At 49.8% G+C, this 13,744-nt stretch overlaps 1 protein-coding gene across 2 annotated transcripts in view; it reads left to right on the top strand.

Moving 5' to 3' along the window:
- The first annotated feature begins 4,492 nt into the window (after window positions 1-4,492).
- Window positions 4,493-13,744, top strand: part of RIMS4 (regulating synaptic membrane exocytosis 4) — a 52,891-nt gene continuing 43,639 nt past the window's right edge. For both annotated transcript variants that reach the window (XM_069872080.1, XM_069872079.1), the window contains exon 1: window positions 4,493-4,745. In XM_069872080.1, coding sequence (XP_069728181.1) covers window positions 4,649-4,745 — 97 coding nt within the window. In that variant the 5' untranslated portion in view covers window positions 4,493-4,648. The remainder of the gene's footprint in view (window positions 4,746-13,744) is intronic.

Raw genomic sequence — 13,744 nt, 5'->3', positions numbered from 1 at the left:
GCTGGTTTACAATGCAATTTTGCTATGGTTAGAGCGTTGCTTGTATTAGTGAAAAGCAGAAGGTTGTCTGGAGATTAAGGCAGGAAATCTGTATTCTATTCCTAGCTCCAACAGAGACTTTGCTTATGTGGTCTTGGGCAAGTGAAGTAAAACTCCCTTGCTTTGTATCCTGAACTTGCATAAGAAAAATTATACTCACTTCTGTTCTTTGTCTTGACTGCTTAGACAGTGAACACCTGGGGAAGAGAAAGGCTTTCACTCTTTTTATGCTTTTCCCTCTTTTCACTCTGTTTATGCTGTGCCTGGTTTTTCAGGGCATCAGTCAGCACTATTCCCTCAATACAAATAACAGGAAATAGTAAGTTAAAATCCATATTGTCATACAAGCATACAACAACCAAGCCCAGTAAAACTGTGGTGCTCGATGTAGCTGGGCACGTGAGTCAGTACCTCCCAGCATCATCCTGTATTGCTGCAACGGCACAAGGCTGGAAGTGGCAATGCCAGAGCACTCTGGAGGTGATTCACTGGCTGAGTGTATCCATGCCCAGCATGTAAAGACCAAGAGGAACTCAAATCAGGTAAAGGAATCAATTAGAACCCTGGAGAGCAGGGATGATCAGATTTGTATTTGCTTTTGCGTGCTGAAGAGCCTTCATACTACCAGCTATGAACTGCCTGGCTCAAGCATCAGCTTCGCCAAGAAAAGAAAGGGGAGCATGAGACAGGGAGGAGCTCAGTTCTCCCTGCCCTCAGGGATGCAGTATTTATTCCAAGTAGATTAATGCATGAGGTGTGTTCTCACTAGCAAGGTTTGCTTCTTTGCTGCATTCATGTTCCCAGCACGTGGACTATTTATTTTTTGAGCAAGCAGTGGGCAGACAGGGCAGAGACAGCAATATACACAAACCAGGGAGCCTGGATTTATTTCCAAACAGACATACACAAAACTGTAGGGGAGTACAAGAGGGAGAGGGCAGCATATCCTCTCACTCCAGTGTATAAAACCCAACTTCCTATGCTGACCCAGACACCTAAGACTCAAGGCAAAAATATAAGCTACGTGACTAGAGGGAAGAGAAAGACCCAGCAGGAAAAATCTATCAGAGCTTTCCATGGTTCAATCAGTCAGAGCCTGCTTCACTGGGGAAACAATCAATTAACCACTTCCACTAGAGCAGCCACAGACGTGCTGCTCTGGAGGTAGTAAATCTTTGAGTTTATTTGTTCTCGGTTGCACTTTCCGCTTATTTAAAACACCACATGAAAGTTCCTCCTTGCTTACCCTTACTTCTCTAAGTTTCTCCCAAGGATCTTTCTATCCATGACAATCAGTGACAAAGAACACATATGGACTAACAGTTTCCAGCTTCACTGCAAATCCTTATTTCACTTACACATGGTAGCCAAACCAAACTGTTTCCTCCAGGCATCTGGAGGTCATTAGCCTTTAACTGTCCATCTGATTTCCAGCTGTCAATGCGTTTTGCCTCACTTGAAGGCAGATGGTTTTGGTTTAGGATGCTTTGGCCCAACCAGTGGTCGAAGAGCCCTGTGGTACAGAAATCAGGCAGGTCCTTGCCCTGAGGAGCAAAATGTTGTAGCAGGCAAGTGGGAGGCAGAGGACAAAAGCTAAGGGCGCTCAGCCCAAGCCGCTCTGCTGCAGAAGGGTGCGGAGAGGGACTGGGGCATGGCCAGTCCCACAAATACAGTAAAAAAGGAGGTGTGAGACAGCTTGGGAAAAAATTCACAAAAGGAGCATTGAGAAGATGTGAGCAAGTGGTGAAACTGCAGGCACAAGGGGTTTGAACTGCACCTGCAGAGGGAAAGGAGGCTGAGAGGTGGGTGGAGCATGGAGAAAGGTGCGTCTGGTGAGGCGGGTGGTGGTCTTCCTCAGCACCTTGTAGGTAGATCTGGAAGCACTCTTAGCAGAAGGGTCTTCAGTCCTGGTGAAGAAAGCAAAGGACAGAGAAGAGCTTTGGGGACAGGAATCAGCTATCAGCTATCCAAAACACAGGCTTGTGCTGCGCATTAGGCACTGGCACCTCTGCCACCGCTGTGCTTTCAAGCTGTAGGGAAACGAGAGACGTTTAGATGACCGCAGCATAAAGCCATCATTAAATTTCTATTCCCCATTTAAATTTTTCCTTGCGTGCTTTAAATGAATAGAAAGCAGCTCTCAGCGCTTCTAGGTAACTCCTGTGTTTGGGAACCTGGAAGCAGCTTTTGATTCGCAGATGCCTCTTGCTCCGCCAATCCAATGTGCTGCCAGGACTGATAAACAGGAGCTGTCTTAACAGCTTTAATGCACCTGGATTTGTCCCTATAGCTGCTGCTAATGCCTTGATTGGTGCTATTGAAATCTCTTCTTATACATATGGTAATGCATTCCTCACTGATGTCCCTGCCTTTCAAATCTCAGACCTGGAGCCATCATTGTCTGCATTAAGTTCATTCTGTTCCTTCTGCTTTACTGTCTGCCCATCCTAGCTTTGATGAAGGAATTCATGTAACCCACTAACTCCAGAGCAGATTTTGATTAGTTTTTTGATTAAAAAACATATTTTCTATTGGGAAGCCCTGCAAACTCAGCTTGGCATCTGATATTCAAATGACCTCTGCTATTCTGGATTCATCACCATTAACAAAGACTCTGGATGTTAGTGCTGGAGTGCACTGAGTGGCCTTAATTGCCCTGAGGAGCCTCACGTGGGGTTCACATCCACATCTCTGCCAGAAGCCCCATTTAACCTCCACCCTCAGGCCCCCCAAGTTCTTGACTGGGCCATGTTGTAGGTGAGCCTGTCTCAGACCTGTTCTTGAACTGGTGCTTGGCTTTTCTTGGTTGACCTTGGAGCTGGTGTGCGGATAGGAGCCATTGCCATCACCCCTCTGCTCTGCATCCTGCACCGTGGGGCTGTCCCTGGCTGGTGGGGTAGGGTCTGCCCTGTGCCCTCGCTGCTCCAAACACTCTACAGCTCTGCTAGGGTTATTGGTAGATGGAAGGCTCTTAACAGATTGATGTATTAACTCCTTTAGAGAAGAGTACAGGTAATATTATGGGCTATAATTCTTACATTGCTTGCTGTGTATGGAAATAAAAACGAAAGTATTATTTGTAAGTCGAAGGTGTCTAGCTCTGTTACTATAGATTTGAAGTTCAAGTGAGCTGAGTGCCAGGAACCACTGACTGCAGGATGCCCGGTCTGGTCACCTTCTGGTGTCTGCAGCTGAGCTCCAGCACTGAGTGGGAAAACAGTTTTCCACTTCAGGCTGTTGTCCTGCAGCACTCGGTGTATGGTAGTTTTAGCTACAGTTTTCCTGACAGCCCTGCTCCCTCCCATCCCACCCCACCCCATCCCACCCCATCCCATCCCATCCCATCCCACCCCACCTCGGTTCCCGCGGAGGGAGCATCCCGCTCCCTCCCGTCCCTGGTCCTGCGGGTAAAGCTGCCCAATCCCCCCCATCCCAACCCATCCCTGTCCCCCGCATCCCCCCGTGTCGCTCGAGGGGAGCATTCCTGTTCCCCGCATCCCGCCCTGTGTCCCGCGGGGGAAGCATCCCCATCCTCCGCATCCCCTCCAGGTCTAGCAGGAGAATCATCTCACACCCCCCCATTCCCCCTGTGTCCCGTGGGAGGAGCATCCCAGTACCTCGTGTCCCTCGGGGGAAGCATCCCCATTCTCTGCATCCCCCCCGTGTCCCTCGAGGGGAGCATCTCAGCCCCCAGCATCCCTCCAGTCTCTCGCATCTCCCCAATTCCTCGCGGGGGGAGCATCCCCATCCCCCGCATCCCCATCCCCCGCATCCCCATCCCCCGCAATCTCCCCCGTGTCCCTCGGGGGGAGCATCCCAGTCCCCCGCATCCCCCCCGTGTCCCTCGGGGGAAGCATCCCCATCCTCTGCATCCTCCCCGTGTCCCTCGAGGGGAGCATCTCAGTCCCCCGCATCCCTCCAGTCTCTCGCATCCCCCCAGTTTCTCGCGGGGGCAGCATCCCCATCCCCCGCATCCCTCCCTGGTCCAGCAGGACAAGCATCCCCATCCCCCGCAATCTCCCCCGTGTCCCTCGGGGGCAGCATCCCAGTCCCTCCGGTCCCCGGTCCAACGACTACAGCCTCCCATTCCCCCTCACCCCAACCCATCCCTGTCCCCCTTCCTCCCCACGAGGGGGAGCATCCCCATTCCCCATATCCCCCGAGGGACACGAGGAGCATCCCTGTCCTCCGCATCCCCGCCGTGTTCCGTAGGAGGAGCATCCCCATCCCCCGCACCCCCCGTGGTCCAGCAGGACGAGCATCCCCATCCCCCGCATCCCCCCGGTCCCTCGGGGGTAGCTCCCGCGGGCACGGCCGCCCGCTCCCCCCGGTCCCGCCCCCGTTCCCCGCGGGGGGCGCCGCTCGGTCCCGCCCCGGGGGCGGCGCTGGGCCGGGCGCTGCGGGGCTGGGGCGGCGCCCAGAGCGGCTGCAGGTGGCTGCGCTCGGTCCGCGCTCCGCTCCCGCCTGGCCCCGCCGCTCCCCCGCGGCCCCCGCCGCAGCCAAGACGCCGCGGGCCGTGCTCCGAGTGAAGAATGGGGCGGCCAAGCTGGCCAAGCCGCCGGCGGCGGCGGGAGAGACCCCCGGGGCGGCGCCGGGGACCGGGCTCTTCATGGAGCGCTCGCAGAGCCGCCTCAGCCTCTCGGCGTCCTTCGAGGCGCTCGCCATCTACTTCCCCTGCATGAACAGCTTCGACGAGGAGGATGCGGGTACGGGGAGAGCGGGGGATGTGTTTGTGGGCGGGGGGGGGCGCCCCGCGGAGGGGTGGGGGGTTCGCCCTGAGCCCACTCGGGCTTGGGGTGTAAAGGGGTGAACCCCTCTCCGGGGAGAGGGTGTCCGGGGTCCCCATCTGCCCCGGGTTTGGGGTGTCAGGGATCCTTTTTTGCCCTGGGTTTGGGGTGTAAGGGGTCCCCATCTGCCCCGGGTTTGGGGTGTAAGGGGTCCTTCTCTTCCCCAGGTTTGGGGTGTAAGGGGTCCTTCTCTTCCCCAGGTTTGGGGTGTAAGGGGTCCTTCTCTTCCCCAGGTTTGGGGTGTAAGGGGTCCTTCTCTGCCCCAGGTTTGGGGTGTAAGGGGTCCTTCTCTGCCCCAGGTTTGGGGTGTAAGGGGTCCTTCTCTGCCCCAGGTTTGGGGTGTAAGGGGTCCTTCTCTGCCCCAGGTTTGGGGTGTAAGGGGTTCTTCTCTTTCCCAGGTTTGGGGTGTAAGGGGTTCTTCTGTGCCCCAGGTTTGGGGTGTAAGGGGTTCTTCTCTGCCCCAGGTTTGGGGTGTAAGGGGTTCCCCATTGCCACCCAGGGTTGGGGTGTCAGGGGTCCCCATCTACCCATGTTTGGGGTGTAAAGGGTGCACCCCCACTGCCAGAGTTTGGAGTGTAAGCCTTCCCCCACCTCTGCCCCAGATTTGGGGTGTGAGGGGTGTGTCCCCCACCCCACCTCCTGGGTTTGGGGGTGTAAGGGGGTCCTTCCTCCCTCTTACCTCCTGGCTCTGGGGTGCAAGGGGTCCCCCTCCCACCTCCTAGGTTTGGGGGTGTAAGGGGTCCCCCTCCTCCCCACTGGTGCGGTGCCCAGGGCTGGGGTGCTGAAGGTTTTGTGCAGGGAAGCGCGTGCCTGCGGAGATTAAACGGGAGGATTTATTCATGGTGATGAAACACAGCCCTGCTTCTAATCGACAGCAAACCTGGGGTGTTTGTAAACGGAGCGGCTAACACCCCAGTCCTCCTCTTGTGTTGAGCTGTGTAGGATGGTGACGGCAGGAGAAATCATCCGTTCTGCTGGACAGTGTGTCCAATCTGCCACTGATTTGTACATGATGAACTCTTGGGCTAATTGTTCTGACGGGCCATTAGCACGATACACCACGCCGCTTTCGGAGAGGAGAGTAATTCCATTTAAATCAGGGCAAAGTAGCTCACAAAGCATGTACAAAAGCCTTTCAGGATGGATGCAGTGATTTTTGCCTGCTTCATAATGACTTTTCTGTCCTCAGAAAGTTGGTGGTGGTTATAAAATAAGACTGAGCTGCAAAAAGAGGGGTATTAGTAAGGAAAAGTAGGGAAGAAATTCGGTTGAATGGGAAAGGAAGGATGCTGGGTGCTGGAGAAAGTGCTGGGAGTAGAGGGCAGCACAGCAGCTGTGTGGGTAGGGAGAATGTATGATGGAGAGCGATGTGTGAGCACTTTGTCCATTCCTGGTGGCTCATGCATAGATGAAAGGTATTTTTCACAGCACACCCCGTACCAGAGGTTGAACCTGTAAGCGAATCTCCTGAGCAGCAAATAATGCAAGTTGGTAACTGAGGTGTATTTGAACACTGGCTGTCGTGGTTGCATCCCTCAAAATGCCGGCGTGCTCCTTTGTCTAGCAGCTCATCCCAAGATGTGCGGATGCCAGCAGGACTGCATGGGCAGATCAGCCCCCTCGCTGCCACACCTGTAACGTTGTTGTTTTTAAGGGGATTGACGTAAGAATAAATTCATCATCTGTGTGATTAACCCAGGGTTGTCATCAGCATCGCGCAGGGGTGTCAGGCAGAGAATTGCATCCTCCAGCAGATGCATTTGTTAAAATTTTGTTCTCAAGATCTTGCTGATGTTTTATTTGTACTTCGTATTTGGTTCAGATGCCGGGCAGTGTACAAGAATGTATCAGGAGCTTTGGGAAATCTCAGCACTGTTGCTTCTGAAATGATTGATAGCGAGCCATGCTCGAGTATGAGACCCCGACACAACACCCTGAACAGGGTTTTGTTCCCTGGTGTCCGACCCCTCTTGCTCTGAACAGGTTTTAAGTGAACGCTTCCTCCTGCGGTGCTTAGAAAAATGGCTTTACACTTTCCATTTATTCACAGTTACTGAATGCTCATGCATGAATGTTAATAGGCTGCTCTTAATACAGCACAACTACTTGTCTCTGAATTAAATAAAGGTACAATTATGAGCTTATTCTCCAGCAGCTCACTAGCAGATCTCCCCTGCCTAAGTTAGTCTCGTTAGCAGAGCTGCTTGGGGTGGTGTTCAGCACAGTTAGACACTGCAGCGCCGCTCCTATATTTTTGCTTGTGAGTGCGAATCCAGGCACATATGAGCAAGTGGCAAGAAAGAATGTGTGCTGCTTTGTGGTTTTTTTGTGTTAAAACGAGCATATAATTTTCTCAAGAAAATAAATGTCATGAAAGAGAAATGACAAAAGAAAAGCTGAAATAGTGCCAGATGAGATTCCATGTTATTCATACCCGTGCATGCTTTGGAAATTGAGAGAAATTGGTTTGGGTTGCTGTGCGATTTCTGTCAAGAAAAAAAACTAGATCTTGACGGCTCATTCAGGGAGGTGAATCCTGCACTTGGCAAGGTGTTCTCTGTAGGAGATGGCAGGGGAAAAGAAAAAGAAAAATTGATTCCAGGCGCATTGACAAAGTAAACAATCCTATTTCGAATAGACACATCATCCATTTTGTCTGAAGCTGAGAACCACAGCTTTAAGAGAACAATCATCCTACAGAGAAAGGAGAGGAGCTGATAAATGCCCAAGCTTCAAGGGAACTTGATGTTTTCCTCTGAAAAGAGAAAACAACCTAATGAGAGCTCAGATCTGCAAACCAGAGCAAATTCTTCAGGTGTTTCATGGGAGTTACTATGGGTGGGTCAGATTAAAGGAGTATAAAAGGAAATTTGCAGGATTGCCTATGCTGAGAGCCTGGTGCTGTGGAAACATAGCTTGCCACGCCTGGCTGATGATAACGATACCTCTGAGTTGCAGTAATTCCTACTTTGTCTTGAAAAACAGCTCTGCTTTTGAAAAATGCTTTTACTTGTGGAATATTTCCTTTTCTGCCATGGCCCTTTTGTTGTTCTTTACTGTCCACCTTCTGGACATTAGGAGAGAAGACTCTTCTTGCCTCCCACAGTTTTTCTCCCTGCCTTGCTGGGGTAGTCTAGCCTGAGTTCTCGGTGATGAAGCAGATGCAGATGGTACCCACTTACATCTTGATGTGCAGAAGCAGGAGGCCGGCGTAGGCAGGGTAGCGATGGGACTTGGAGCAAGAAACTGCGTCTCTTCTGAATGCTTCTCGAGCTCATCATCCAGCAGTGAGGGTGATTGAGCTTCAGATGTGTCCTCTGGCAAACAGGGCCACGTGCCTGTCTCTCCAAAGAAGCGCATGTGGACTTGACAGTCCTGTGTTTTAATACCCTTTTCATCCCTCAGCTGTGCATACACAGAGGATGCTTTGAGCAAACACTGAGCTCTGTTCACCAGCGAGCTGCAGAAGGGCTTTGGAATAACAGATATTACTGTCTGCACTCAATAGTGTAAGGACTCTAGGTTAATAACTCTTTTCATCTTGGTGATGTTGCTGTCCTTCCTGGTGTCAGAGTGCCACTATTCTTGTGCCGTTGAGGTCCCCAGCAATGTCAATGCAGTTAAGGATTTTGAAACTGCGGTTATTATCATCATAATTGTTGGTTTAACTTATGGAAATGTTTATCCTGAGCTCTGATAATCTTTCAGTTATGGAGTAGTAGACTATAAAGAGGTAAGAATAATTCACGCACACTTTGTGGTCACGCTTCTATAACTGCGAGCCTTAAATTAGTGCTTGTTTCTAACACTGTGAATGGAAGTCTTGGCTGTCCAGACCATCTGCCATACGTTTGGTCTTGGCTGGAATCAGCTGGTTTTCATGTGGCCACATGTCGGAAGGGGCCAAACTACCAAGTAGTGGTCAGTGCATAGGAGTTAAAAATAGGGTGGTGAGGATTCACAGTGAGTGAGGGGATCTGCTTGCTAGGCAGCTTGTGAGTCCGAAGTATGGATCACAATTAAAACTGCAGAATTGTGGACTGGAGGCGTATAAAATCCACCTTTGAGAGCAGCCTTAGCACAGCCTTGCCCAGTCCAGGATGAAGCATGTCCTCAAAGTTAATTGGGATGGTTAATGTTTGCTGGCTTGGAGGAGAACCAGCTTGTTCCATGTGCAGAGCACAGAGTTTGGAAAATCTGGAAAAGCAAAACAAAAAGTGAAATTTTGGTAGAAAGCAACAGCAACTTGGAAATGCATGTGCCAAACCCAGATAGCTCCAGGCAGGAAAGTGGAGGTGGTTGCAGTAGCAGGGACTGTCAGCGTGACAGTGGCAGACCTGCTGGGAGTTGAGAAGACAAGAAGTAGTTCTTGGCTCTGAAGAGGTGAAAGCTTCCAGACAAGGACCCTGCATTCTACAGAGGACAAGGACTCTGCCAAAAGAAACAAAGATGGGGAAATGGCCAAGGTCACTGAAGGGGATGAGGTTTTCTTAAGCCACTGTGCCTAAACTGCAGGATCCAGAAGCACCTCTCAGGGCTGTGTGTGTGTGCCTTAAGTGAGTGTGATGCAGCAATGCAGCAGCTCCTTTCCCTTTTCTTGCATGTCCTGGTTTCCCGAGGAAGGGCACTCACTTGCACTGGCAGAAGTCTTCTGAGGTGTGCCCTGACGGGGATGTGGATGTTTAGGAGACTGTCGCTGTGGGCTGTATTGCAAAGGCAGCTACCCTGAACTCCAGGTATGACTTGACCATGTGCACAAGGGGAAGGTAGTATTCGTTCTAGAATCACTAGGTTGGAAAGGACCCACTGGATCATCGCGTCCAACCATTCCCATCAATCACTAAACTATGTCCCTGAGCACCTCATCCACCTGTCTTTTAAGCACAGGGATCTGGTACCCATGCAGGTGTGGAGAGCAGGGAGGCTTTGATCAGAAAGCAGGGGAAGGTGCAGAATAGCTGCGAGGGATGTGTAAGAGTCGGGACCTCTGTCCACCTTGACAACCCTCTGGCTACGACATGGCAGAATCAAATCATGTCTCCGCCAGCTGGAACCAACTGTCAGGCAGAGAGAAAATGGTTTCCAAAGTCAAAATGTCTCCTAAATACTGACAGTAAGTCTTCTTCATGTCAGCTGCTCGTTCAGAAAGGAGTTGAGTTGGAGATAAAATTCAGCCTCGGCTGCTGCTTTCACATGCCATCAAGTACTGGCAGATGCACTGCGTTACCATCAGTTGCTTTGGAAGGAAGCTATGTGAAATACTAATTTAATGGATTGATGAAAACATTTAAAATGTTGGAATGGAAGAACGTACTGTGAATACGTAGTTTAGTTTGGAATGCACTTTTGTCTGGGTTTTATCTATTAAACTTCTCTGTCATTTCAATGTTTAAAATCACAGAGAAGTTCAATGCTTGAAGTGTTACGAAGTTATTAAATAGAGAGAGCCCCTAGGTGTGTTTTAAGGTTGCTATGGTTACTTCTCGGTTGCAGCAGTGTATTGCATTGGGGTACATGGGATTTTTGAAAATGAGGATTCAAGTCTTAACCAGTCCATTTGTGTATTTTTTAAATGCATATGTATCAAGCATATTCTGTCTTTTTGGTGTTGGGTCTGTTTTTGCTTTGTCCAGAGTTACCTTTGGAGTTTTGTAAGCCTCTGACCACTTTTGTTAGTTGTTCGTTAGGCAGGTGATTGTGTTCGCATGGCAGATGGAGAGGACAAGGGGAATTATTTGTACAGCTGGAATGGTAGCTCTTTTTCTTATTAATATTTTACAACTGAAATGGTAGTTCATCCCTGTGACCCTGCAAGGACACAGGCTGTAGGGCTCGTCTGGCAACCCCAGAGATGCTGCAGGACAAATGTGAATCAGTCTTGGAATATGCAGGTACATAGAGAGTTTGCTTGTGACCTGATCCCTGCTGCGCACCTAGCCAGTGCTCGTGGCTGGTGCAGGAGGTGGCAAAAGCCATGGCTTTTCCTCCTCCTTATACAGTAAGGGGTGTATCCTTGGCCATAGGTTATCCAAGAGATTGTGAGAAATTCCTCTCTCCCCGCTTAGCGCATTCTAGCTCTGGGTAAGCAGATGTTTGTTTTATAAATGGATTAAAATTGAGCAGTTTTAGAAGAGCTGCTGTCAAATCGGTCTTTCATCAGAGGAAAACGTATGAAATGGACCAGTAACCTAGAAGAAGATGCTGCGGATAATACCTGCAGAGGCTGGTGATCTCAAACCCGGTCATGAGTTAATCCAGATCATAAATGCAACTACTGACCCTTACACAGAGGATGTGCCCGGTCGGTGCGGAGATGAACAAGCTGTGCTGTTCCATACGTCCCCTGTGCAACAAAGGCAGCTGTCTGCTCTCTGGATCCGTTGCCTGCATACGTGATTGGTAGCCTGAAATTGCAGAGGATGAGTTTTGTCTTCTGCTGTGGCCATGTGAGTGCAGAGCCGAGCAGGAGCCCTGTGAATGAGTCAGCACTGGAGTAACAAGTGTTTTGAAACCTCGTCCTCCTTTGCATTGGTCTCGGTGTCACGGCCACGCGTGAGAGCTGTGGTCCTTGGCCAAGTTGACGCTGTGCCTAGAATGCAAAGCAAAACGACAGCCTCTGTCGCAAAGAGCTCCCAAGCCCCAGCAGGTGGGTAAGGTTGGACAGATGGGAGGATGCAGGAAAGGCTGACGTGGTATCGGTCAACGCTCGGTGGGACGGGCAGCCCTCCCAGGGCACCAGCTGCCACACGCTCCTGTCTCCCACCGGGCACCGAGTTGCTCAGCGTGCAACGTCCTGGAGCATCCACCTGTGCCTCATGCTGGGCGTGGGCTGAGGAACTGTTTTAAATTACGCAGGATCGAGGAGAAGAGAGGTACCAGCTAACCCTGCGCTCTCGAGCGCTGTGCCACGATGACCTATGTAGACAGTTCCTTTGTGGTCATCTAGATTTACAGGGGAAAGGGCACATGGATAAGCTTATGTGTCTCCTGATGGTGGCACGGTGCTGTCCCCTTAGCACTGCGTGTTGTGGCACACGCTTGATGTAATGGGAAAGCACTTTCTCTCCTTCCCTTGAAGGTGACTGCGTCTGTCCTGACGTATGTCATAGGTGTTCAGAGGATGGTGCTGTATTCCAGCTGTGCAGGGGTTATAGAGGGCTGGTTATGTGAGCCTTGGCAGCCACAGGGGAGGGAGAGATCTTTCTTCTCATTTTGTTTTCAGTTTGCTTCCAAATCATAGAATCGTTAAGGTTGCAAAAGACCTCTAAGATCATCCAGTCCAATTGTCAGCCCAACACCATTGTGCCTACTAAATCGCGTCCTGAAGTGCCAAGTCTACGTGTTTTTTGAACACCTTTAGAGATTGGTGACTCCACCACTTCCCTGAGCAGTCTCTTCCAGTGCTTCACCAGTCTCTCAGTAAAGAAATAGAAGAGTCTGTCCCTGGAAAGCTTTCTGTCTAGGATAAATTGTTTCCTTACTGCTTCTATTTCATGTGAAGTTAATTTTAATGCAACATTTATTAATTCAAAAGCACTCTGTTCTCTAGGCTAAAAAAAAATTATCTTTATTCTGTTAGATTCCTACAAGGACAAGTTGTGAAATGCTGTGTCTACTTTGCTTCAACATTTCAGTTTGACAGAATATATGGATCTGCTTTGTGTAAGGAAGAATTAAATTTGATTGGAGTAGTTGTTTTGAGGAATCATTTATCTGGGCGATTATTTTCTGAAGCACTATCTGCTCATATTTGAGTGCCTTCAGTTAGATTAGAGATGCGAACGTTTTAATTTAAGAAGCGGTCTGCAAGTTGCTGGTGTGTTTCAGTGGGGCAGCGAGACCTGGCTCGCATGGGTTTCTCAGCCCTGCCCTCTTCTCCTCTCTTCCCCACAGACATCTGCACTGTTAGCCCCTTTGAAAAAGGATTTCTGGTCTTCTGCAGAACTGTTCAATGCAATTTGAATATCCATCTAGCCAAGTGATGCTCCTCTGAGGCTTGGTTTTATTTCCTTGGAGAGGGTGTGAAAACCATGCTATAGTGTATAAGAACATGTGTTGTGGCACAACACAAGTGATGCTTCGGTAGGTGCCGTTGCTGAAGTCATCTGCTGATGGCATGCATGGATCAGGTATGCTCCACTTTCACTGTAAACTCTGCATGCCTTGGGATCTGCATTTAGGTTAGATATTTGGCTTTGCTTTTGGAAAGTAGCCCGCACGTAAAGGCTGGGAAGCCCTACTACAGCCGAACTTCATGTAGGAATAAAGCAAAGCGCAGCAGCCCTGTCTTTTAACCAGATCCAGCCACAGTTAAATCCCTGTGGCAGATGATGCTTCAGCTTTGTGCCATTGGTGTGTTATACACCTGTGTTCGATACACAAAGAACTTGAATGGCTTTGCAGAAACCAGACTAAAACGTCTGAGTGCTCAATAATTTGGAAAGAACAGTGTGTATAGGGGTAAATGTCGTATTTTTCTCAAAACAGTTTCATGAGGAAGAAGAATTTGTGCTGATGCTCCATGTCCTTATTCTTAGAAATGGAAATGTAGGAGGGGTCCTCAGGAGTCACATGGGAAACATTGGATCACTCCTATCTTTAGAGCAACTCTTCACAAAACTGTTCTTCCCAGTGTCGGTAATTCCAAGCCAGGAGATGACCATACCCATGACCACCACTGTCTGGCATCCTTCTGCATTCTTTCGCAGCCTTTTGTTTTTTGGACCAAAGAAGACTGATTGAATGTTTTGCATACAGCACTTTTTCCAAGCATTGTGTCCCTTCTGACCCAAACCATTCTATGTTTCTGTGGTTGGGAGGGGTGAGCTATTTTATCTCATCACTCTGAATTCTGGTTCTATAGCTCAGCGAGACCTGTGCTGCAGGGATTTTTGTGGGACTGGGAGGTGGGGTAAATG

Source organism: Phaenicophaeus curvirostris, chromosome 18 (genome assembly GCF_032191515.1).
Source record: "Phaenicophaeus curvirostris isolate KB17595 chromosome 18, BPBGC_Pcur_1.0, whole genome shotgun sequence".
Taxonomy (NCBI): Eukaryota; Metazoa; Chordata; class Aves; order Cuculiformes; family Cuculidae; genus Phaenicophaeus; species Phaenicophaeus curvirostris.
Note: the sequence above shows the minus strand (reverse complement) of the source record. Positions and strands in the feature narration are given on the sequence as shown.